The sequence below is a fragment of the Caretta caretta genome, chromosome 1, assembly GCF_965140235.1.
Source record: "Caretta caretta isolate rCarCar2 chromosome 1, rCarCar1.hap1, whole genome shotgun sequence".
NCBI lineage: Eukaryota > Metazoa > Chordata > Testudines > Cheloniidae > Caretta > Caretta caretta.
The window spans coordinates 216549700-216569678 of record NC_134206.1 but is presented as its reverse complement, the minus strand read 5'-3'; the positions used below and the strand labels follow the sequence as shown (position 1 = coordinate 216569678).

The following is a 19979-nucleotide window of genomic DNA, read 5'->3' as shown; positions in this document are numbered from 1 at the left end:
GAGGGCCTGCAAGCGAAACCAACCCCATCGTTTTAATGATCCAAAAGGACTGACATGACAAGCAAACAAACAACCACAGGGTGAAACACATTGCGACAACTCTTTCAATCTCAAAGAATTAAGGGGCTATTAATTAGGGCAGGGAAGGGCCCTGGTCAAACAGTGTTTTAATCTGGAAATCTCTCTGATAGCAATCACTTGCTGAATTTGTAGCCATGGCTGCCTTACAGGAGGGAACTTGGAGAGATGCCCTTACCTTTTGTGCAAATGAGGGAGCTCTCAGTCACCTCCTTTTTGATGCCTTCGGGCTGGTTGGCAGCAGGGAAGTGGAGAGGGAGGAAGACATAGCAATGAAACCAGAAACAAAATAATGCTGGAAAGCGCAAATTTGTAGCGTGCAGCATTGTAACAGGCTGCCCCCAGACTACTGAGTGAAGGTGACTGGCCTTCCATTCCAGTGGCATCACTCCCTCCCCATCTTGGCACCCAGCAGCCTTTGGTCTTTGTGTACCATTCCTCTCCACCAGGAAGGCAGCTGGGAGATGTGCTGGAGAAATTCACAGCTGAGGAGAGCTGGTCACAGTTCCAGCTTCCTTTGGTGCAGCAGCTGCCCTAGAGATCATAGGACAAATCCTGGCCCTTTTTCTGCACCCCTGCAACATCCCTATAGAAATGGGCCAAAGGCACCAAATGTGTGGGAAAGAACTTCCCCAAAGTCTGAGATCATCTCTTCCCCACTGACTTCACTGGGCTTCCACAGGTGTAAATGAAGGCAAATTTTGACCCCACGAGTGACTGGCTGCAGTAATATGCCAGATGTCATAAATTAGTGCAAATTCTGTCCTCAGTTACATCTGGACAAGCCCACTAATAGCCCCTGTGCACCACTCTGGCTATGTACCTGGAAAAATGTCTCCCTCTAGTGGGAAAGAGGATAAAAGACAGATTGCTCCTTGCACATAGCCAAAGGAGGTGCTCCTTTAGCTCACGTGGAAGAGCTTTTATTTTTGGTGATGAAGGTCCCTAGTTCTGTTTCTGCTGACAATATGTGCTGGTTTCATTACAGCTGCATGGATGTAAGGCTTAACTGACAGCAGAATCCAACCAAGTGAATCCAGTCACAAGATATGGGAGATGGTGAAATTCCAGTACTGGCCATGTTGGTAGAGCGTTTGGCAACTAGTTTGGAGAAAGCGGGTTGAACTTTGATGCCATAACTGCTCTGTGGGTTGCAGCCTGGCTCACTAGTTCCTCCAAGGATCACATGCATCCCATGGGCTTCCCAGGACAGCATTTTGGACAGAGTCTCAGGGTCACTGTTCAACCGATCAGCCAGCTGACCTACCCCAAGACAGGTGGGAAAAAATAGAACTTGCCTCAGACCCTGAGTTGATGCTCTCACAGGATGTTTTGGAGAGGGAGAGTCAAATCAAATTAAAAGAGATGCATACCCCAGAGAGACCATTTCTCTCTCCCACAGAGTTGGGATTTTTTATCATACCTCAACTAACAGCATCTGCATGACAGTGTCCACACGTTCTATCCCCTGCTCCCGAGATGTGTCACTCGACTTTGTCTCAGCAGTAACCGCGAAGCTCACATTACCTGAAAGAAACCCCCCACAAGCCCAAGAAAGAAAATTAATCCTGAAAGCCTAGAATTATACTGGCATGAATTCACTCCTCCTAGGGTGGCCTGAGGGAACTCTGGGAAATTCCCTCTCTTCCAAGTCAGCCAGCAGTGTGAATGAATTCTGGTCATTGTTTAATACATCTCATCACAGACAGAATTCACCAATGAAGAGACAACTACTGGTGAATCCTGCCCACCTGACACTTATAGGGCAGCTTGGCAGAACTTCACTTAATCTCTTGCAAGTACCAGCACCATGGAAATGGGAAGAAGATGCCAATATCTTTTTAATCAGTACAAACCGTAACCTAACAAAAATTCAATTACTCTGGAGACACAGTAGCTTTTCTATTGTTAACTTTGCAGCCAGGGATCTATTATAAGCCTGCTCTTTACCATGCTATAATTTTGGACAGCAAAATTATTTTAGCTTCTAAGAGTTCATGATTACTCTCTAGGTTCAGTAAAATTGTTTACATGTCAGGCTTTTTGAATGCCAGTTTGAAGTAAATCAATCTGTTGTTTTTATTTCTGAACTTTAAAAATGATCCTATTATGAAATTTGAACCACAATGGCAAACTCTTTGGGGGAAGTTTTTGTAAATTAAAAAATAATGTTGTACTTCCATCTTTCTACACATACAAATCTCCAAACCATTTCACACAAAGGCTACTTTTGAAAAGAAAGTATTGAAAAGTTAAAGCCAGATCCTCACTGGAACCTTACTGAAGTCGATAGAGCTATGCCAATCTCTGGTCCAATATTCCTTGCACATTTTGTTGTTATTGAATGATTTCTGATCTTGGTTGTTGATGTGTAAATTTTCAATGTCCAGACCCTGGTGATTAAAGCTTTAGATATTTGTGGGTTTCAGTGAGCTAAGACCAAGACTCAGGCATTTAAAATTCTCTGTTGACAAGGAGCAAGTTCCCAAGTTTGGGCAGAGGTGGGGATTATGCACAGAAATATCTTAGGCAAGTGGACTCCTGCAAATGTTTCACATAAAACCAGATGAGCTGAATGGTCCTTTCTGGGACATGAGAGGAATGAACTGTGAGGAACAAGAACAGAGGCAGAACACGGGGTCCTACTTCACTGCCATGTGCCTGCAGAGATTGTGCCAGGGGAGTTCAGCAGAGCTGCTTCAGTGAAGTCTGGTACAGATAGCAGCAGTTCCTGTCTGTAGGTTAGCGGGCAGGGTATCGTGTGATAGAGAATTCTGGAGTGAGACTGGACAAACCAGCAATGTGCCATGAGAAAGACAAAGGCAGAGAAGCTTACCCAGTTTTTGAGGAATAATAGTCCAGGAGGAGGTTTTCCTCTCGTTGGCACACACCTTTGCAGTGTTGCCCTCTTGGGAAAGGGGCTCTATCTTGTAATCCCTGGACTCTTCCAGTATGGTACTGATCTGAGAGAGGGAGACAAAATAATATTGCACAGGCTGTTCCTAATGCTTGGCTGGGGGACAAAAGGAAGGTTTGTTGATCTCCTCCAGAGACTGATTCTGCAGCGTACCCACTGACGTCACCTTAGAGCTGTCCTGGGGTAGAGAGGTACAACACAGGTAGGAGGGATGGGGCATTCTTCAGAGGAGATAGTAAACCCTGACCCTTATGCCCATCTACTGTGGCCATTCAAGTAGAAAGCAAATTGTACTTTGCAAAATGACTTATTTCAATACCCTGACCAATATCCTCTCTGACGGCTTGTCTACAAGGCAAGGTAGTACATGGCAAGCCATGGTATGAATCTACAACACACGAGCATACCATGCACTAATTGTCTGTGTGGACCATGCTACCATGAAAAGTTCTGTATTGCGCTTTAACGTACTCCCATTTCAAACAGCGATATGTCAAAGAACACCAAATGCCAAAGGATAGACCCCTGAAAGGAGGGTTATATCAGGATGTAAATACCTGCCAGAATGAGTTCTCAGTTATAATAAGTTCCTTCTCCATTAAAGGATAGATCAGCATCCTGTAGCTAAACCCAGCTTAAAAGAAATCACTCCACTACTGTGTAGGAAGCCAGTGTAAAGAAGGCCGAGTGGCTGGAATGGGATTGTGAATGCTTCGTTCTGCATTGCTGCTGCATTCTGCTCTAGCTGAAAGAGGTAGAGCCTTGCTGGAAACACTACTAAGAGGGGTTCAGGAAGGAAAGGAAAGGACATACTGTACCTGGATACATTTGTTCAGGTAGTTGAAGACATTGGCTATTAAATTAAACTTTTCCCCTCGGACAATGGAGTAGGGCAGGGTCAAATCAACAAAGAAGGGCTGGAAGGCCTTCAAGGAGGTAGATGGGGATATGCCAAACCCAGCCTCCTCTTCCAGGCAGAAGGCGCTGGCTTTCCATTCCGTGATGGTGTCAGGGATGGTGAACGGAACACTGGCCTTTCCATTAGAACTAAAAGTACAAGAGACAAAGTGAGAAAAGAACCTGATCGTTCAAAGGGTATCTTACAGATAATCAAAAGAAGAGACTCCCAAGCTGAAATAATATTCTCCTTTCCCACTTAGGTTCCACAGGATATACCCCCCTGTGATGGGGCGTCTGCCCTGCACTGGCCCTGAAAGGGTTAAAACCCAGCCTGGAGGGCTGCAAGAAAACAGCCAATTTGGGCAGTGGCTGGATCAGCCAATCAGGGCCAAGCCAGCCCATATAAAAGGAAGCTGCAGGCCAGAGCAAGTCAGTCTGCTGCAGGAAGCCGAAGGGAGGGGACTGGCTTCCTAGAGGGCTGCTGAACTAGGTCCATGAACAGGACTGCTAGGACTTGCAAGCCCAAGGCCCTGGGAAGAGGGTGAAGCAGCCAGAGGCAGAAGCCAAAGGTGCTGGGGCTGAGTGAAAGTGGGCCAGGGAGCTGAGACAAACTGGTGGAGAAAGAAAGGAGGGCCAGCAGGAAGCTGTTGTTTGCAGGGACCCTGGGCTGGGAACTAGAGTAGTGGGCGGGCCTGGGTCTCGCCCCCTCCACTCGCCACTGAAGAAGCGGCCAGGCTATGGACTACCAAGCTGCTGCAAGGAGTGACTAGACTGTTGCGGAAGGAGTCCCCCGGAAGGGGGGAACCTGGATTGTGACATGGCCAGACGGCTGTGCTACAAAGCAGAGGCAGTGAGACTGAAACTGCAGTGGGTCTGCAGGTGGAGACAAGGACGGGAGAGCCACCATCACCAGATGGCACACCTGCTGACCAGAGCTCATTCCCGAAACGGGCAGCAGGAGGTGCCAGTGTGGTGATTGACCCCGTGACACCCTCCATATTCAGAATATGTTGTTAAGCTGGAGGTAGAGCTGAAGGTTCATATCAATGACCATAATGTTAAATCCCTTGCAAGGATGTTGGAATTGCTCTTTTTTTTTTTAATTAGAAAAGTAGGGAATTCTGGTTTGTTTTTTTTAAAGAAACACAAAAGAATGCTGTAGTTTTGTAACACAAAATAAAAAAAAATCCAAAACCACAAATCAGATATGATACATTATGGTTGACATTCCAAATAGATTAAACCACAGAAATTCATAATTAAGATCAGTATCTTTTTGAGGCGCTTTTCCTTGCCTTCTTGTTGCAGATGCTATTGGCAGCCTTGGGAGAATACTGAAAGCAACCTGGCTGTTGAAAATCAAAAATGGTTTCCTGCCTTTTTTTTTTTTTAGTTCTTTAAACAAAAGCCTTTGCTGTCGTAGAGTTGAGAGGATTGGGGGGCCACCTTTCTGCCCAGCAGGAAGTAGCTTGCATTGTACTGAAAACAAGGACCAGGTAAAGATCCAACAGGGCATAATTTAGAACCTATCAGACTCCAGGGGCTTGGAGATGGGTAACAAATGGGAGCCCATCTGTCACTGAATAGGAAGAAAGACAAGAAGGGGGGAGGGATAGCTCAGTGGTTTGAGCATTGGCCTGCTAAACCCAGGGTTGTGAGTTCAATCCTTGAGGGGGCCATTTAGGGAACTGGGGCAAAAATTGGGGATTGGTCCTGCTTTGAGCAGGGGGTTGGACTAGATGACCTCCTGAGGTCCCTTCCAACCCTGATATTCTATGATTCTAAGGGTAAGAACATAGAGGTCTGGGAAGCAGTTACATGTTCCATCACCTTCCATGTGACTTCCGGTGAGCACTGGGAAGTGACTCAGAGACCCTTAAAATAGTCAAGGACAGAAAAGAAGAACACTCACTTGATGGGAACTAGATCCCAAATCCAGGTCTCAGGGAAGAATTTCCGAACTGTCTTTATCACAGAAGACCCACCTATTATCCTGCTTTCATCTAGAGGTGAAGAAAGGAGTTGTATATATAGTAAAAGTGTCATATTAGGGAGCATAGGGTAGAGATATCTAATGGGATCTGCCTGGAAACTCCACTGAGCATGGTCTGAGCTGAGGGAAACAGAATTTTTTCCATGGGATTTCTTGCAGGAAAATTCTAAAAAATAACGAACTATGGGGGGGAGGGAACTACTCTATTTTTTGTTTTCCAACTGGAAACATTAGAAAACAGTAACAGCTTAGGTTTACCCAACTCTTTGTTACTGGTTTCCAGTTGGAAAACAGTAAGAAGGTGTGAAAAGTATTTTTTCTCCAGTGTCTTATACTTTCTGACTATTTTTCACTTTTTTTCCTTTTGGAAAGTCAGCTGTGTCCACTGGCTAGAGTAATTGGAGGGACATGTTTCCTGTGATCTGTCCCAAGCCCCCTTCTATAGTCAAAGGTGGGGCAAAAGCTGGAAAGGTGACTTCCAGAGCGGCATTCCCTACAAAGATCCTAGGGGTCCTATCCAAGACTCTGTTCCCTATTTAAAGGTGGGGTAATGAGTCAGAGTTCTGTCATTGACCTGCTTGTGATATTGAGCAAGTCACAGAATCATAGAACCCGAGGGTTAGAAGAGACCACCAGGGTCACCTAGTCTAACCCACTGCCAAGATGCAGGATTTGTTGTGTCATTTAACTTGTACGTGCCTCAGCTTTCTCATCTGTAATATGAGGCTCTACGTACCTTCTACGTCTCCCTGGGCTATAGAGAAGGATAATTGTAATACTTATTGTCCGCTGTAAAATGCTTTGAGATCCAGGGCTGCAAAAAGGCCATGTGAGTGCTAAGTACTACAGTATAGGGCATCTAAACCATTAGTAGCCCCATTATATTTTCTGATACTTCCTTGTTTAGATTTCAAGTCAGTTGTGAGCTTGTGAAAAGCTCTGGACCGATGAACCCTGGAGAATGAAATCTTTATCATCCTCTGAAAAGAGGCAGCATTGCAACTTTTCCCTCATTTTCCCCGGCACACAAGCTGAGTCAGACTCCAGTCAGTCCTTTGGCCATTCTGCAGAAACTACAATGGAAGCACTAACGGAGGCAAACCATGATGTGGAAACTTGTCCCACTAGGAACTAGACACACTGATTGGCTAATTCATTCTACATAGGGGACACTATTGAGGTGCAGCCAGATTGGAACCGGTGACCTGGAAGTGAAAAGACCATACCACATTTCCCAAGCCATCCAGTCCACCCCTTTTTTACACATTATCTTTACCGGAAAATCCACCACCTAAAGTATAGTGGGGCGTGGAATCTTTCGGGCATGCGTTGTCAGATGGGCACAGGACCGGCTTCCGTATTGTAGAATTAGTAAAAACCTTTAGACCCATATCCTTAAAATAAAATAATAAAACAATTAATTATATTGTTCAATGTATTAATAGAACCAAACAACTTCATTTCTCCCATTCCCTGTTCATTACTAGCAGTGGATCCCATTTAACGCCACAAGTTTGGTCTGCTCAGGAGATCAGTGCTCAGCTATCCATGGGGGCACTTCAATATTATGGTGAAGCATGGCATAAATGTAGATTTAGGGGGCTATATGAGTAACAGAATTGGTTGTATATTAGTTGATGAGAAAAAAGTTTGATGAACTTAGGTCTTTTTTTTGTTCACAAATCATTCCCAAACCACTCCACACTTGTCATTTCATTCACTATTAGTAAGTATTTGGGTTAATAAACTATTAATAAATGTTTTCAAAAAAATGAATCAGTTATAGATTATTACAGAGTCTAACAGGTCAATAAACTGCTTATAACCATGGCTTATAACCATCTTAAACACCTTCGTCTGATGTGCTCATAACCATCTATAACATACTATTCATGTCCATAATATGCTTACAATATTGATTAATCATTTATTAATCCTTATAAACCATATATAGATGGAACCTTAATATAATCTGTGACCAATTTGCTGAAACTGTCTCCATGCCACCCCCTAGACATAGAATGTCCCTGCTGAGCTAATACCAAGAATAAAATCCCGGCCCCAATGAAGTCAATGTCAAAACTCCCACTGACTTCAGTGGGGCTAGGATTTCAGCCTAGGTCATTACTTTTGTCATTCAGTTCCTTCCTCAAGGCCCAGAGCTACCATGATGTCAATAACAAATTAGCAAGCTAATAACCACTAACAGTTAGAGCTGCTGCAGGTGGTTGATGTGTGCTAAACAGAAGCTAAAAGTGGAACCAACAGCTATCTCCCTCTCCATTCCACTTGTGTGCTGCATACCTTTCCCCTGCCATTTTTCATTTTTTTAGTAAGAACGTAAGAGTTGCCATACTGGGTCAGACCATGGTCCATCTTGCCCAGTATCCTGTCTCCAATATTGGCCTATACCAGAGCTTATGGGGAGTGTATAGAATAGGGCAATTATAGTGTAATCTTCCCCTGTCTTTCTACTCCCAGCTTCTGGGAGTCAGAGTTTTAGGGCTTTCCCTCAGCACTGAGTTGTGTCCCTGACCATCTTGGCTAATAGCCATTGATGGACCTATCCTCCATGAACTGATCCAATTCTCTTTTGAGTGCAGTTATACTTTTGGCCATCACAACATCCTTTGACAATGAGTTCCCCAGGTTAGGTGTGTGCTATGTGAAAAAATACTTCCTCTTGTTTGTTTTAAACCTGCTGCCTATTAATTTAATCAGAGGGCCCCAGTTTGTTGTATTGTTTGAAGGGGCTAAATAATACTTCTCTATTCACTTTCTCCACACCATTCATGATTCTATAGACTTCTGTCATATCTCTTTTCTAAGATGAGCAGACATAATCTTTTTATTCTCTCCTTGGACAGAAGCCATTCCATACCCTTGATCATCTTTGTTGCCCTTTCTGAATCTTTTCCAGTTCCACTATATCCTTTTTGAGATTGCATGACCAGAACTGGGCACAGTATTCAAGGTGTGGGCAGATCATGGATTTATATAGTTACATCATGGTATTTTCTGTCTTATTTTCTATCCAAAATTTCCTAATATTCTGTTAGCCTTTTTGACAACTGCTGCACATTGAGTGGAAGTTATCAGTTGTCTTTCAGACTGCAGGCTCTTAGGAACAGGGATTGTGTCCTCTTTAGAAAATGGCTACCACACTGTGGGCTCAACCATAATAAATATAACTGAGCATAATTCAGGGGACAGTCTAAACAAAAGTCACTGCAGGGGGAGAACGGAGGACCCCCTGAGATATGGCAGACATTTCCAGTGAATCCACCCTCCCCCTAGCAGTGGAGAGCCATTGCCTGAGCAGGGCTTTAAAATCTGAGACATAAATCTACAGCTTTTCCCTCCTCTGTTGTCCCTTTTGTGGAGCCAATACAATGACAGCAACATTGGGGAAACATTCAGAAGACGTACCCTGAAAACCCCATAGACGTCTCCATCAGAAGTAACTTTCACAGGCACATAGTATAAGCCATTGAAAAAGGTCTCTGTGACTGGGATGCACGGCTCTTTGTCATTATCTTCCAGGTTGAGCCCGTTGTAGTAATAGCCATAATTCTCATGCACACGGAGCTGATTGTATACCTGGTGGGAGGGGATGAAATCAGGTGAGCACAAGGAAACGTCTCAGAGGTGTAAAACCCTGTGTCACCACTGGCAATTACCAGGCATGAGCAAACTCCAAGCTGGACCCTTTGCCCTTCAACAGAGGTACAAGAAGTGTTCCAGCTCAGTAAGAAAACTATCCTGGGATACTTCAGGCTGTATTAGACTCACATGCTCAGCCTCTTAATACAGAGTGGACTAAAAGTGGCTTTGGAGCACCACAAGAGAGAAAACACAGTGAAGAAGAGACCACCTGTATTATGCAACCTCCTGCTTTAAGAGACCACCTCAGAAATCTCCTCCAATACAGTACATGTATGCTCCAACTTTATGAGAAAACTGCCCCTATTATAGTGTGGTTCTCTGAAAAGTGACTCTGTAAAAATGGTACCAGGGGTTTCCCAACAATTCCAGATTCTTTTTCAAATTGCTAGCTCCACAAACTTGCCCTGGGATCTCAGTGTCAAGCTGGGTCCTCTCTTTCTTGAATATCCTCACTAGTAATACAAACAATGCAGGCTGTTGGTGACACCTGTGCAATCCCATTGCTTGCAGTAGGTTTGCACAATTGTAACTGGCTGGAACTTAGTAACCAATGTTGTTGATGATGCACAAGAAGGAATAGACTCCATCACCTTCTCTCTGAGCTGTGCTGGCATTGCAGGGTGCACAGGAGCAAAAATCAGCAAACATATTTTTCTCATTAAGGTGAGTAGATATGAGCCTGAATGTTTCTGCACAAAGAGCCTGATTCAAAGCCCCCTGAAGTTAATTGAAAGATTCAGATGACTTCTACAGGTGTTGGATCAGGCCCAACCAGCAAGCCTACTTGAGTAAGAAGATGCCATTTTACATAATCACTTACTTCTCTAGACTATATACCAATTTTGAGTGCATTAAGTGGCCCTGACAATGCAGATTTCTGGTATTTCCATATAATAACAGTAATACCTTGCGCTTATACTGCACTTTTCATCAGTAGATCTCAAATCACTTTGCAAAGGGAGGTCAGTATCATTATGCCCATTGTACAGATGGGAAGACAGAGGCACTGAGACTTGTCCAAGGTCACCCAGCAAACATGTGGCAGGGTCAGGAATAGAACTCAGGTGTCTTGAGTCCCTGTCCAGTTCTGTGTCCTGCAGGCCACCTATGAACTGAGACTAGATAGCCACGTGTTGCAAAAAAGTAAGAAAGATATTGCAATAAGCAACAGCACAATTGAAGATTTCTCTCTGTGCCTGGAGGTACGTACCCCATTTACATCCAGTGTGTGGCTACTGGAGAGAGGAACTTTGGAAGCGTAGTAATGAAGCAGAATTCAGAATTGTTTCTTGGCACTTCCCTGCCATGTTAAGCTATAAACCCCCTTGGGAAGCACAATATTCTGCACAACTCTGAGTAGAGAGAGAAGAGGATTTGCAGCAGGGCTTACAGTGTCAGCAGACAGCTCTTGCTCAGGTCTCAGGAGCAGGACACTCTGATCCACAGCCCGTAGGGCACAGTAGGAGTTGGCGGCAGCCTCAAGGTGGAGGCTGATGTTAGAGCCTGGGAGCCCCTGATTCTTCGAGAACTGCAGCTGGACCTGGAATTGAGCAGAGAAATCAGAGCCCCTTAGGAGAATCATTTTAATGTGTAAATGTCAATCTCATGGAGAGATGATGAATAGGTTCTCACTCTTCTCCACAACCTCCTTCTATTCTCTGCAGGGCAAAGGCCTCACTATCAAAAAGAATCTCCCAGAGTCCCTGTTCTAGGGCCAGACATGACCTCAAAGGCCCTGCAAAGCATCCCTGCTCTTCTCTCTCCCCGACTTCACTGGCAGTCCTCGCTCTGCTTGAACATCTATCCATGTCCCTCCTGTCTCCCTGCTATTCTAATGCCAGCATTGGCATTCACTTGTTCAGATGTGTTTGCACTTTCTTTGCTCTCTGCCCTTGAAGGAAAGCCTGAGTGCAGGGCTGGAATCACATCCTCTCGGTTCCCCGAGCCTGTGGCAACCTGGGGTGGGCCTCAAAGAGAAAGCGGAGCTCTCACCTTGTTCTTGAAGCACTTCTCAATCTGGACTCTGGTGCTATCGGCCACCAGCTCACCACCAGGGTGCACAGTGTAGACCAGTATCTGGGCAGTGGCAGCCAGCTTCTCACTGCCAGTCAGCAGGATGAAGAATGTGCCATAAGGAGCTGCAGGAGGAACATGAAGCCAGTAGTAGGAAAAGCCAAAAGAAGAGACAGGAGGAATCATGGCTTTAGTGGATGAACTAACATTTTTGCCTGTAAGCTAAAAGCTTCTTTAAAAGGAGATAGTTGGCTATTGGGAGACCCAGCTCTCACTAGCCTTCAAACTGCTCCCCTCAGTGAGATACCAGATGCCAACATTAAGATGATGAGCACCAGGCACCTTGCAGAGTGTGAGGTGAGCTGCAGTCGGAGAAGAATTCTATTAGCTTCACTTCTGGGTAGAAAATGTGCGTATGAGTGCTACAAGCATGGCACACACTGAGAATACTGTTCACAGAGATTGAAATCAGGACCTGCAGCACCAAACAGCCCAGGACTCCACCTCCTGAGCGAAAGGAGAGGTCCTTTACCTGGCTGAGATAGTATAGTAGCAGGCTCTCATGATCATTAGAGGAAGACAGCCTTATTTGCACAAGCCTAGTGTATTACACCAGAACCTGCAGGATGATGGCATGAGAAACACACAACATGGGTGTTTCTGTTACACCAAGAGTAAATCATGCACGAACTTACTGTTGACAACCAACTACTAAAGACAGGTTAGTCATCCAATCAGGGATCAGAAACAATATCATGTGATTTAGGTGATCATTCACATACTTCAAATTATGAATAATGAGGAGTCATAGTGAACAGTTTGCAAACACCCCTTGAGGAGAAATTAAAGAGAAAGAAAGGGACAAATTCACACCAAGTATCACTCCTAGCTAATCATTCAACTTAGAAACAACAAGATTAATCTGGCTGTGATACCAGGGGATGGACCACATGATGCACTAAAGTCCCCTTCCAGTGCTAATAATGCTGTGATTGTGGCTTATGTCGGAGATAGGTCTAGTAACTAACACCACATGGAAACAGATTCCAGCCAGCTGCTGTACTCAATTTTTAGCCCATTTCACTCAAGATACTTATGCTTTGGAGTTCACATCTTTGTTTTCTAACATCTCTGCACTTACCACCTTCGATGCTGACTTGCTGTTGGCCATTCAGAACAATTTTGCCTTTTGACATCACCTGTGCACAAAAAGACACCATGAGACAGGATCAGAGAAAGTTAAAATTGTTTCAGTGGGCTAGTAAATATCTATTATTTAGTGATGATCAGGATTGTAATGTTTGGTGCTCACGAAAATGAGGGATGGATTGCCTCATGATCGTTGGACGTAGCTGCAGGCAGATCCTGTGCTAGTTCCCGCATTCCTCACACACAGCTGTATCAATGCCCCTCAGCCCTGCCCTGCAGCTCCTTTCCTCCTTCTGCTAGTCCACTCCTGGGCTCCCCTCACAGCTCTGCCAATGCCCCTCAGTCCTGCCCTGCCCTGAGACTCTTGTCCTGGCCTCTCCTGCGTGGCAGTTGTGCAGCACAAGGGACTGAGGAATAGTCCCCCTAGTGGTAATTTTATGCTCTCCACTGACTGGTGCTCACAGTGCCCTATGTGACTTCAGAGATCAATGTTTAATTTGTTCCCAGTTTAAATGGGCAGAGCCCTGGTGGAACCCATTGACAAGATAATGGCTTGGTTCTGATTTTTTACCACTGACTTGTCTAGGTTACGTATTTCTGACTTGATCAATACTCAACCGAGGTTAAAAGCAAAGAGACTTTCAGGGAAGCAGCGCAGCCACCCAACATTTACCACATAGTAGAAGTTCACACTGGTGGCATCCCTGTATCCCTCTTTGTTCAAAATGTAGTGCACCATGATCCTCTTCTGCTGGCCACAGTTCAGCGTCTCCGGGACCTGCTCGAGCTTCACAAAGCTATTGGTGCGGGAGTAGAAGCGCTGGATGTAGTAGGTCGTCTGAGATTCGTAAGTGTCCATCCAGCCAAGGTCTCTACAGTCATCTGTTGCATATGTGGCCTGACAAGAGACATAGAGAAAAAAGCAAACAGAGGATTTCATGAAGAGGAAATTCAAGAGTCAAAGGGCAGCTGGGGCAGAAATGTTTCTTCACAGCTGTCTCTAAGATAATCTGGGTAAAGCAGTGGAAAATGGTCTTTAGAGGCTATTTAGTCTAATAGATCTACCAATATTTTGTGCGTGAGCTTGTGTGAACATTCCTGCACAGCAAGTCCAGTCCAGCTAGGCTGCATGCTGTGCTAGCCCTCTGGAGTCCTTAACACATCCCGTCCCCTCTGGTGTGCCTAGACAGACAGGTCACTGGACATCCTTGTGGGGCTGGCTAGGGCTGCATAAGCTGTTAGGGGACTCTGCAGGGCTGGCTCTGCACCAGTCCCAGACAGACTGGATTTGCTGCAACCTCTCTTCTCCCCATGCCAGGGAAAAGTGAACATGTGTCAAGGGATGTGTGTATCTCTGAAGCAGCCCAGTAGGGAGCGAGAGAAGCAACAGCAAAACAAATAGTTGGTTTTGGAGGTCAGTGCATCCAGGTGGGATGTGGAAAGACAAAGAGGCAGGGAGGGGGTTCTACACTGAGGAGAAGGTAGGAAGGAACTGGGGGTTGCTTGAACCTCACCACTTCATAGTCACTCTCCAAGCACTGATGCTGTCCTCTAGTTGTCCCCCTAGCCAGGCCATTCTTGGGGTTTCTACAGGCCTTTTTGACCAAGTGACAAAATCCAGCAAGATCCTCTGCTCCCTGTATGTCTACTTAGCATTTTATAGTTTCTTTGGTGCAACCTAACCCAGAATCAAATTGGGGACAACACCAAAATCACAGGAGGCAGGAACCACACAGGAGGGGCCAGTACCAAACTGCAGAGCAAGCTGGAAAGATTGGAGCTGGGAGCGTGGGCTGCAGGCATTGAGGGGAGATTTCATCCCAATGAAGGCAGAGCTCTGTGTCCAGGGAGAGGAGACAATTAGAATACGGATACACAGTGGGGGGATAGAGCCAAACAGCTGAAACCATCATATTAAAGTGAGTTGGTTATCTTCTCTGATTAATATTGTCCTCATTTCATCCTTTTAGATAACCACATCTGAGGTTGCTGCTGGAACAGGACTGGGAGACCAAATGAAAACAAGCCCATTGAGTTCCTCTAAAAACAAATGTTTCCTCTTCCTTCTTCTCTACTACCCTTCCCATGGACGCAGGTGTCACTGGAGGGACCAGCTACTTTTCCACACATTGCAACTCACCCAGAACAGTATTTTCCATCAGAATACCAGCTTGCTTCTCCCTCCTCCCCCAGTTGAATGACCCTCTGGGGGAATAGAGCCTTTCCCCTTAGTTCTCTCAGTTACTTACTCTCAACTTAAAACTGGGCTCAAAGAATTCGGAGGTGTCGATGGAAAACCGAGCAGTGCCATTCTCATTTGTGATATAGTCAGCCACATGCTTCTCATTGAGATGTAGCTTGATGGTCTCATTTGCAACAGGGATGCCCTCCTCATTTTCCATCTGAAGCTGAATAAATAAAGGTGTGCAAGGTGTTCAGCAAACATACAGGACAGATAAAGCCCCACTTACTCCCCTTAATATGTTAGGTTGGCTTCAAAGCCTTCGGTATTGAAGACAACTTGTGTGGAGGCTACAGTGAATAGCAGAAGGTGTTGTCATCAAATATTCAAGTGTACTTAAAACACATGCACTGGTCAGAGTATTTTGTGTGGGTTCTGTGAAGGGCAGGGAGAGGAAATTCCCTGTGGAGCTTCACAGGAGGGACAAAGGAAGACAGGAGGAATATTCCTGCTGTGGAGAGAAGGAAGTGTTTATATACAGGATTAGGTACAAACCAGGGTAACCTGGTTTATATCTAATCCTGTATATAAACACTTCTTCAGACCTGACCTCAGACTCTTGCTTGCTGGGCCTGCCGGGATGGAATGGCTGCAAAGGTGGTGTTCTTTGCAGGATGCTAGCTTGTGAAACTTGCAGTGCTTAGGGGACTCAGAACTGATCTTGTGCCTTAACAAAGACCCCCCCCCCAGTATAAATTCTTTCTTCCTTGTCCCCACAGGGCTCATGTCATTTTGACTGTACAGCCCCTTGCCCCCCCCCACACACACATGATAACGCAAGGTTCCATGACCCAGACAGGTTTCCTCATCTTCTCTGAAAGCCCCTAATGCAATGGGAGAACTGTGCATTAGGGGCTATTGCCATGTGGTGTTACTGAGGGAACCTGCAACTGGGAGTAGGGGGATGGCCATATACAGCATCACGGAGATCATTTTTGCGACTGCAGAGTTTGCCCAGGACATTCTCTCTCTGCTGTCCTACCTCTCCATAGTAAGGAATTCCTCTTTTGTAGTACGTGTCCATGTTCTTAAACCACATTCTCTCCCTTGCCTGGTAGATGGAAATGTATTCAGCACCTATAATCTGTACACCTGAAGAAGGGTGCAGAAGAAGAGATAAGAATCAGAGCTGGGGGCAAGATATGGTTTTAAAGAAAGTTGCACTGAATGATCAAATGCAGGCTCCAGCACCCTGGAGGGGATAATTATGCTTATAAAATGGTACTTGATGGTGAACTGAGTCTTATGCTTGGCCATCAGAGATTCCCATCAAAGAGTACCAGCTCTCAAAGTGGCCTCTCAAACTCAGCCTGCCACCCCCGCCCATACCCCAGCCATATTCTAGTCTCCTTTCCCACCAGAGTTACCTGTTCCATCCTCTGTGAGGATTGCCTCCACTTCAAGGAACCAGAACATCCTGGGATGATAAAGCTTGAATGTTTTGGTGTTGATGACATTCGTGATGCAGCCATCCTTCCCCAGCTGAAAAGTGAAGGGACCACTCAGTGAGCATATAGGGAAAGAGCCCAAGTCTCTGAATGGTGAAACTACTGCTCTTTGACCTCGTCTGTAAAGCTCTTCAGACCTTAGCACCCCTGCTCTCATCTCCCTCACCTACCTCTTTGCTCTTGTCTTATTTCTCCTCTCTTGCTCGACACCTAACCAATCCTTCACCACTATTTTGCCTTCTTCTGCCTGAAACCCTCTCCCTCCTTGACCTGCTCCTCTATGTCTTCCAGTCCCCTCTCAAAACATACTTCTTGTGTGATATTTTAGGACTTACCTATACATGATTAACACCATGCATAGATACTCTTATCCTGGAATATGGCCTTATTTTAAATTAGTTTAATCTAAAATTAATTAAGCTAATTTGGAGTAGGGCACTCTTAGGACTTGTCTACACTTGAAATGCTACAGCAGCACAGCTGCACTGCTGTTTCACTTTGGTGTGGACACTATCCATAGTAATGGGAGGGGTTCTCGCATTACCGCAGTTAATCTACCTCCCGGAGAGGTCGATGAAAGAATTCTTCTGTCCACACTGGGGGATTTAACTATGCACCTCGGGAGTGTGGATTTTTCACATTCTGAGCAGTATAGCTGGGTCAACCTAACTTTTAAGTGTAGATCAGGCTTTGGTCCAGAATAAAGGTGTCCACACAGAGTTAATCAGGAATAGCTATTCTGGAATATTTTCCCATGTAGCCAAGCCCTTAGTTCGCTCAGCAAAAGTTAAATCCTGCAAGGTGCTGGGTACTCTAGCCCTGATTCAGCAAAGTACTTATGCACATGCTTAACTTTAAAGCATGTGAGTAAACCCAACTGATTTTAACGTAGCTACAACAATTCACACCAGTTAAGGATCTGGCCTAAAATGTTTTAATAGTCTGATTGCAAATCCCTTCCACTCTCAGTTTTGTTCTCTCGACTCATGTACTGACAGAATTATATTAATTCTCTCTTTCTTGATGGAATCTCCCAGGGCAGATAAAATCGGAATATCTAAAGGTTTTTAAAGAAAGAGAAAGAGAGAAGATGCAGAAAAAAATGTTTTAGGGAAAAAGAACAAGAAGAAATCACACCTTCTTGGCCTTCCTTACACATCATAAAGTTCATAAAACAAAAAAACAAAAAGGCACAAGGCCAATGTTTTATACCCTTTGCAGGTTGCCTTCAATACATAAACAAGAGCAATAAAGATCGGTTTATCAAAGAGAAGAGGTGACTACTTTTCTCCTACCGTCTTCCCTGAAGTGGGATTATTTCTCTTTGAATCTACAGGCTAACATTTTTGGTGTTAAATCTGGTAAAACACAATTCAGCTGCTAGCACACCTATTCCTGGGATAGAGTGTTGTAGATTCATACACTCTTTGCTGAAGAAACAAACCCAGTGTCCTGGCCAAAGTGCCCTACTCAGTGAAATAGGCTATAGTGTCTGAGGCTGCAAATGTAGAATGGTTATTGAATTTGCCTGCACAGTCACTGCACTCCCAGTCTGACCCACCTCTCTGTGGCTCCCATACATAATGGGCCAAATTCATCCACCGTGTATTAAAAAAACCTTTCCATCCAACCCTCCAACCATGCCAATGAGATATTGGGGAAAACATGCCTTCCTCTGACAGCGCCTCTAGTCGCATCCCAAGAAATAGGAAAGGGAGCCAACAAAGCCTCCAGGCACCATGTAATGTCCTGGGTGATAACATTTGTAAGAAAAGAAGGGCAAGCAGTGCAGGCCCCTATCATACTTGTCCAGTAACGGCTTCGCAGAATCCTTTGGGGGTCTCATTACACTTGTCGTGATAGTGTTTCCTGCACACACTGAGCTGGACTCTTCCCTGCACAGGCTGGCCATAGGTGTAGCTAGAGGAGGAGGAAACACAAAAATGAATCAGCTCACAAGACCACAGTTGCCAGGGCTGTCAGGAAACCAGTATAGGCTGTAACAGATTATGGACTAAAAGCTAAAATCCAGATAAGGCTAGTTCTGCTGGACCCAGGCTTCAGACATCTTTCCCTCCTCATTCCCTGCTTCTCATGGAAATTATTGCCTTACACAGGACTAGGGTTGCCAATTTTCTAATTGCACAAAACCGAATACCCCTGCCTCGCGCTGCCCTGCCCCTTCTCTGAGGCCCCGCCCGCACTCACTCCATCCGTCCTCCCTCCGTCACGTGCTCTCCCCTACCCTCACTCACTTCCCCTGGGCTGGGGCAGGGGGTTGGGGTGTGGGATGGGGTGAGGGCTCCAGGGTGGGGCTAGAAATGAGGGGTTCAGGGTGAAGTAGGGGGTGGCCAGGTGGCTCTGTGTGCTGCCTGTGCCTGCAGGCACTACCCCCCGCAGCTCCCATTGGCCAGGGTTCCCAGACAATGGGAGCTGCAGGGGCGGCACTCAGGGCGGTGCACGAGCAGAGCTTCCCTGATCACCCCTGCACATGCTGGCTGCTTCTGGGAGCTGCACAGAGCCAGGGCAGGCAGGAAGCCTGCCGTAGCCCCACTGCACTGCTGACCAGACTTTGACAGACCAGTCAGTGGTGCTGACTGGAGCCACCAGGGTCCCTTTTCGACCAGGCATTCCGGTCGAAAACCGGATGCCTGGCAACCCTACACAGGACAAGATATGTCCCATGAAGGTGCCTATTAAGCCCTATTACACAGGGTTGCATGACACTTTTCCCTTGGCCCTGCAAGTGATGAAATGGGAATTTTCTGTAATACCTTATTATTAATCCCATGTGTGCCATAGTTTCCCCCTGTACATGGCCTTGCTACCCAGTGAGGGCTAAACGGTTAAATCTATTCTTGTAGCAGTGCATGAAACATGAGGTGCATGTCACTTAGCCATCTGGTATGAACCGTATGGGTCATTAAAGGACTGGCAGAGACTGACCCATATCAATGGGAAATCGGAGAAGACAATGGAAACCTCCAGAACACTTCAATCTCCCTGGACACTCATTAACAGACTTAAAAGTGGTAATTCTTCAACAAAAAAACTTCAAAAACAGACTTCAAAGAGAAACTGCAGAACTGGAATTAATTTGCAAACTGGACGCCATCAAATTAGGCCTGAATAAAGACTGGGAGTGGAAGGAGTCATTACAAAAAGTAATTTTCCCTCTGCTGATACTCACACCTTCTTGTCAACTACTGGAAATGGGCCACCTTGATTGCATTGGCCTCGTTAGCACTACAAAAGTAATTTTCCCTCTTTTGATATTCACCCCTTCTTGTCAACTGTTGAGAATAGGCCACTTCCACCTTAACTGAATTGGCCTCGTTAGCACTGACCCCCCACTTGGTAAGGCAACTCCCATCTTTTCATGTGCTGTAATATTTATACTGCTTACTGTATTTTTCACTCCATGCATCTGATGAAGTGGGTTTAGCCCATGAAAGCGTATGCCCCCCAAAATTTGTAAGTCTCTAAGGTGCCACAAGGACTCCTCATTGTTTTTGCTGATACAGACTAACATGGCTACCCCTCCAGAACATCAACACCTAGCAATCAAAGAAC

The 19979-nt window shown here is 45.5% G+C and overlaps 1 protein-coding gene across 1 annotated transcript in view; it reads right to left on the bottom strand.

Moving 5' to 3' along the window:
* Positions 1–19979, bottom strand: part of LOC125623219 (ovostatin-like) — a 47937-nt gene that overhangs the window by 14423 nt on the left and 13535 nt on the right. Inside the window, exons 8-22 of the mRNA XM_075125040.1 lie at positions 18212–18326; positions 16326–16440; positions 15941–16050; positions 14966–15124; positions 13390–13614; positions 12709–12766; positions 11547–11692; positions 10945–11094; positions 9318–9488; positions 7165–7282; positions 5808–5898; positions 3814–4042; positions 2915–3041; positions 1502–1605; positions 257–308 (exon numbers count right to left, since the gene is read on the bottom strand). Coding sequence (XP_074981141.1) covers positions 257–308; positions 1502–1605; positions 2915–3041; positions 3814–4042; positions 5808–5898; positions 7165–7282; positions 9318–9488; positions 10945–11094; positions 11547–11692; positions 12709–12766; positions 13390–13614; positions 14966–15124; positions 15941–16050; positions 16326–16440; positions 18212–18326 — 1970 coding nt within the window. The remainder of the gene's footprint in view (positions 1–256; positions 309–1501; positions 1606–2914; positions 3042–3813; positions 4043–5807; positions 5899–7164; positions 7283–9317; positions 9489–10944; positions 11095–11546; positions 11693–12708; positions 12767–13389; positions 13615–14965; positions 15125–15940; positions 16051–16325; positions 16441–18211; positions 18327–19979) is intronic.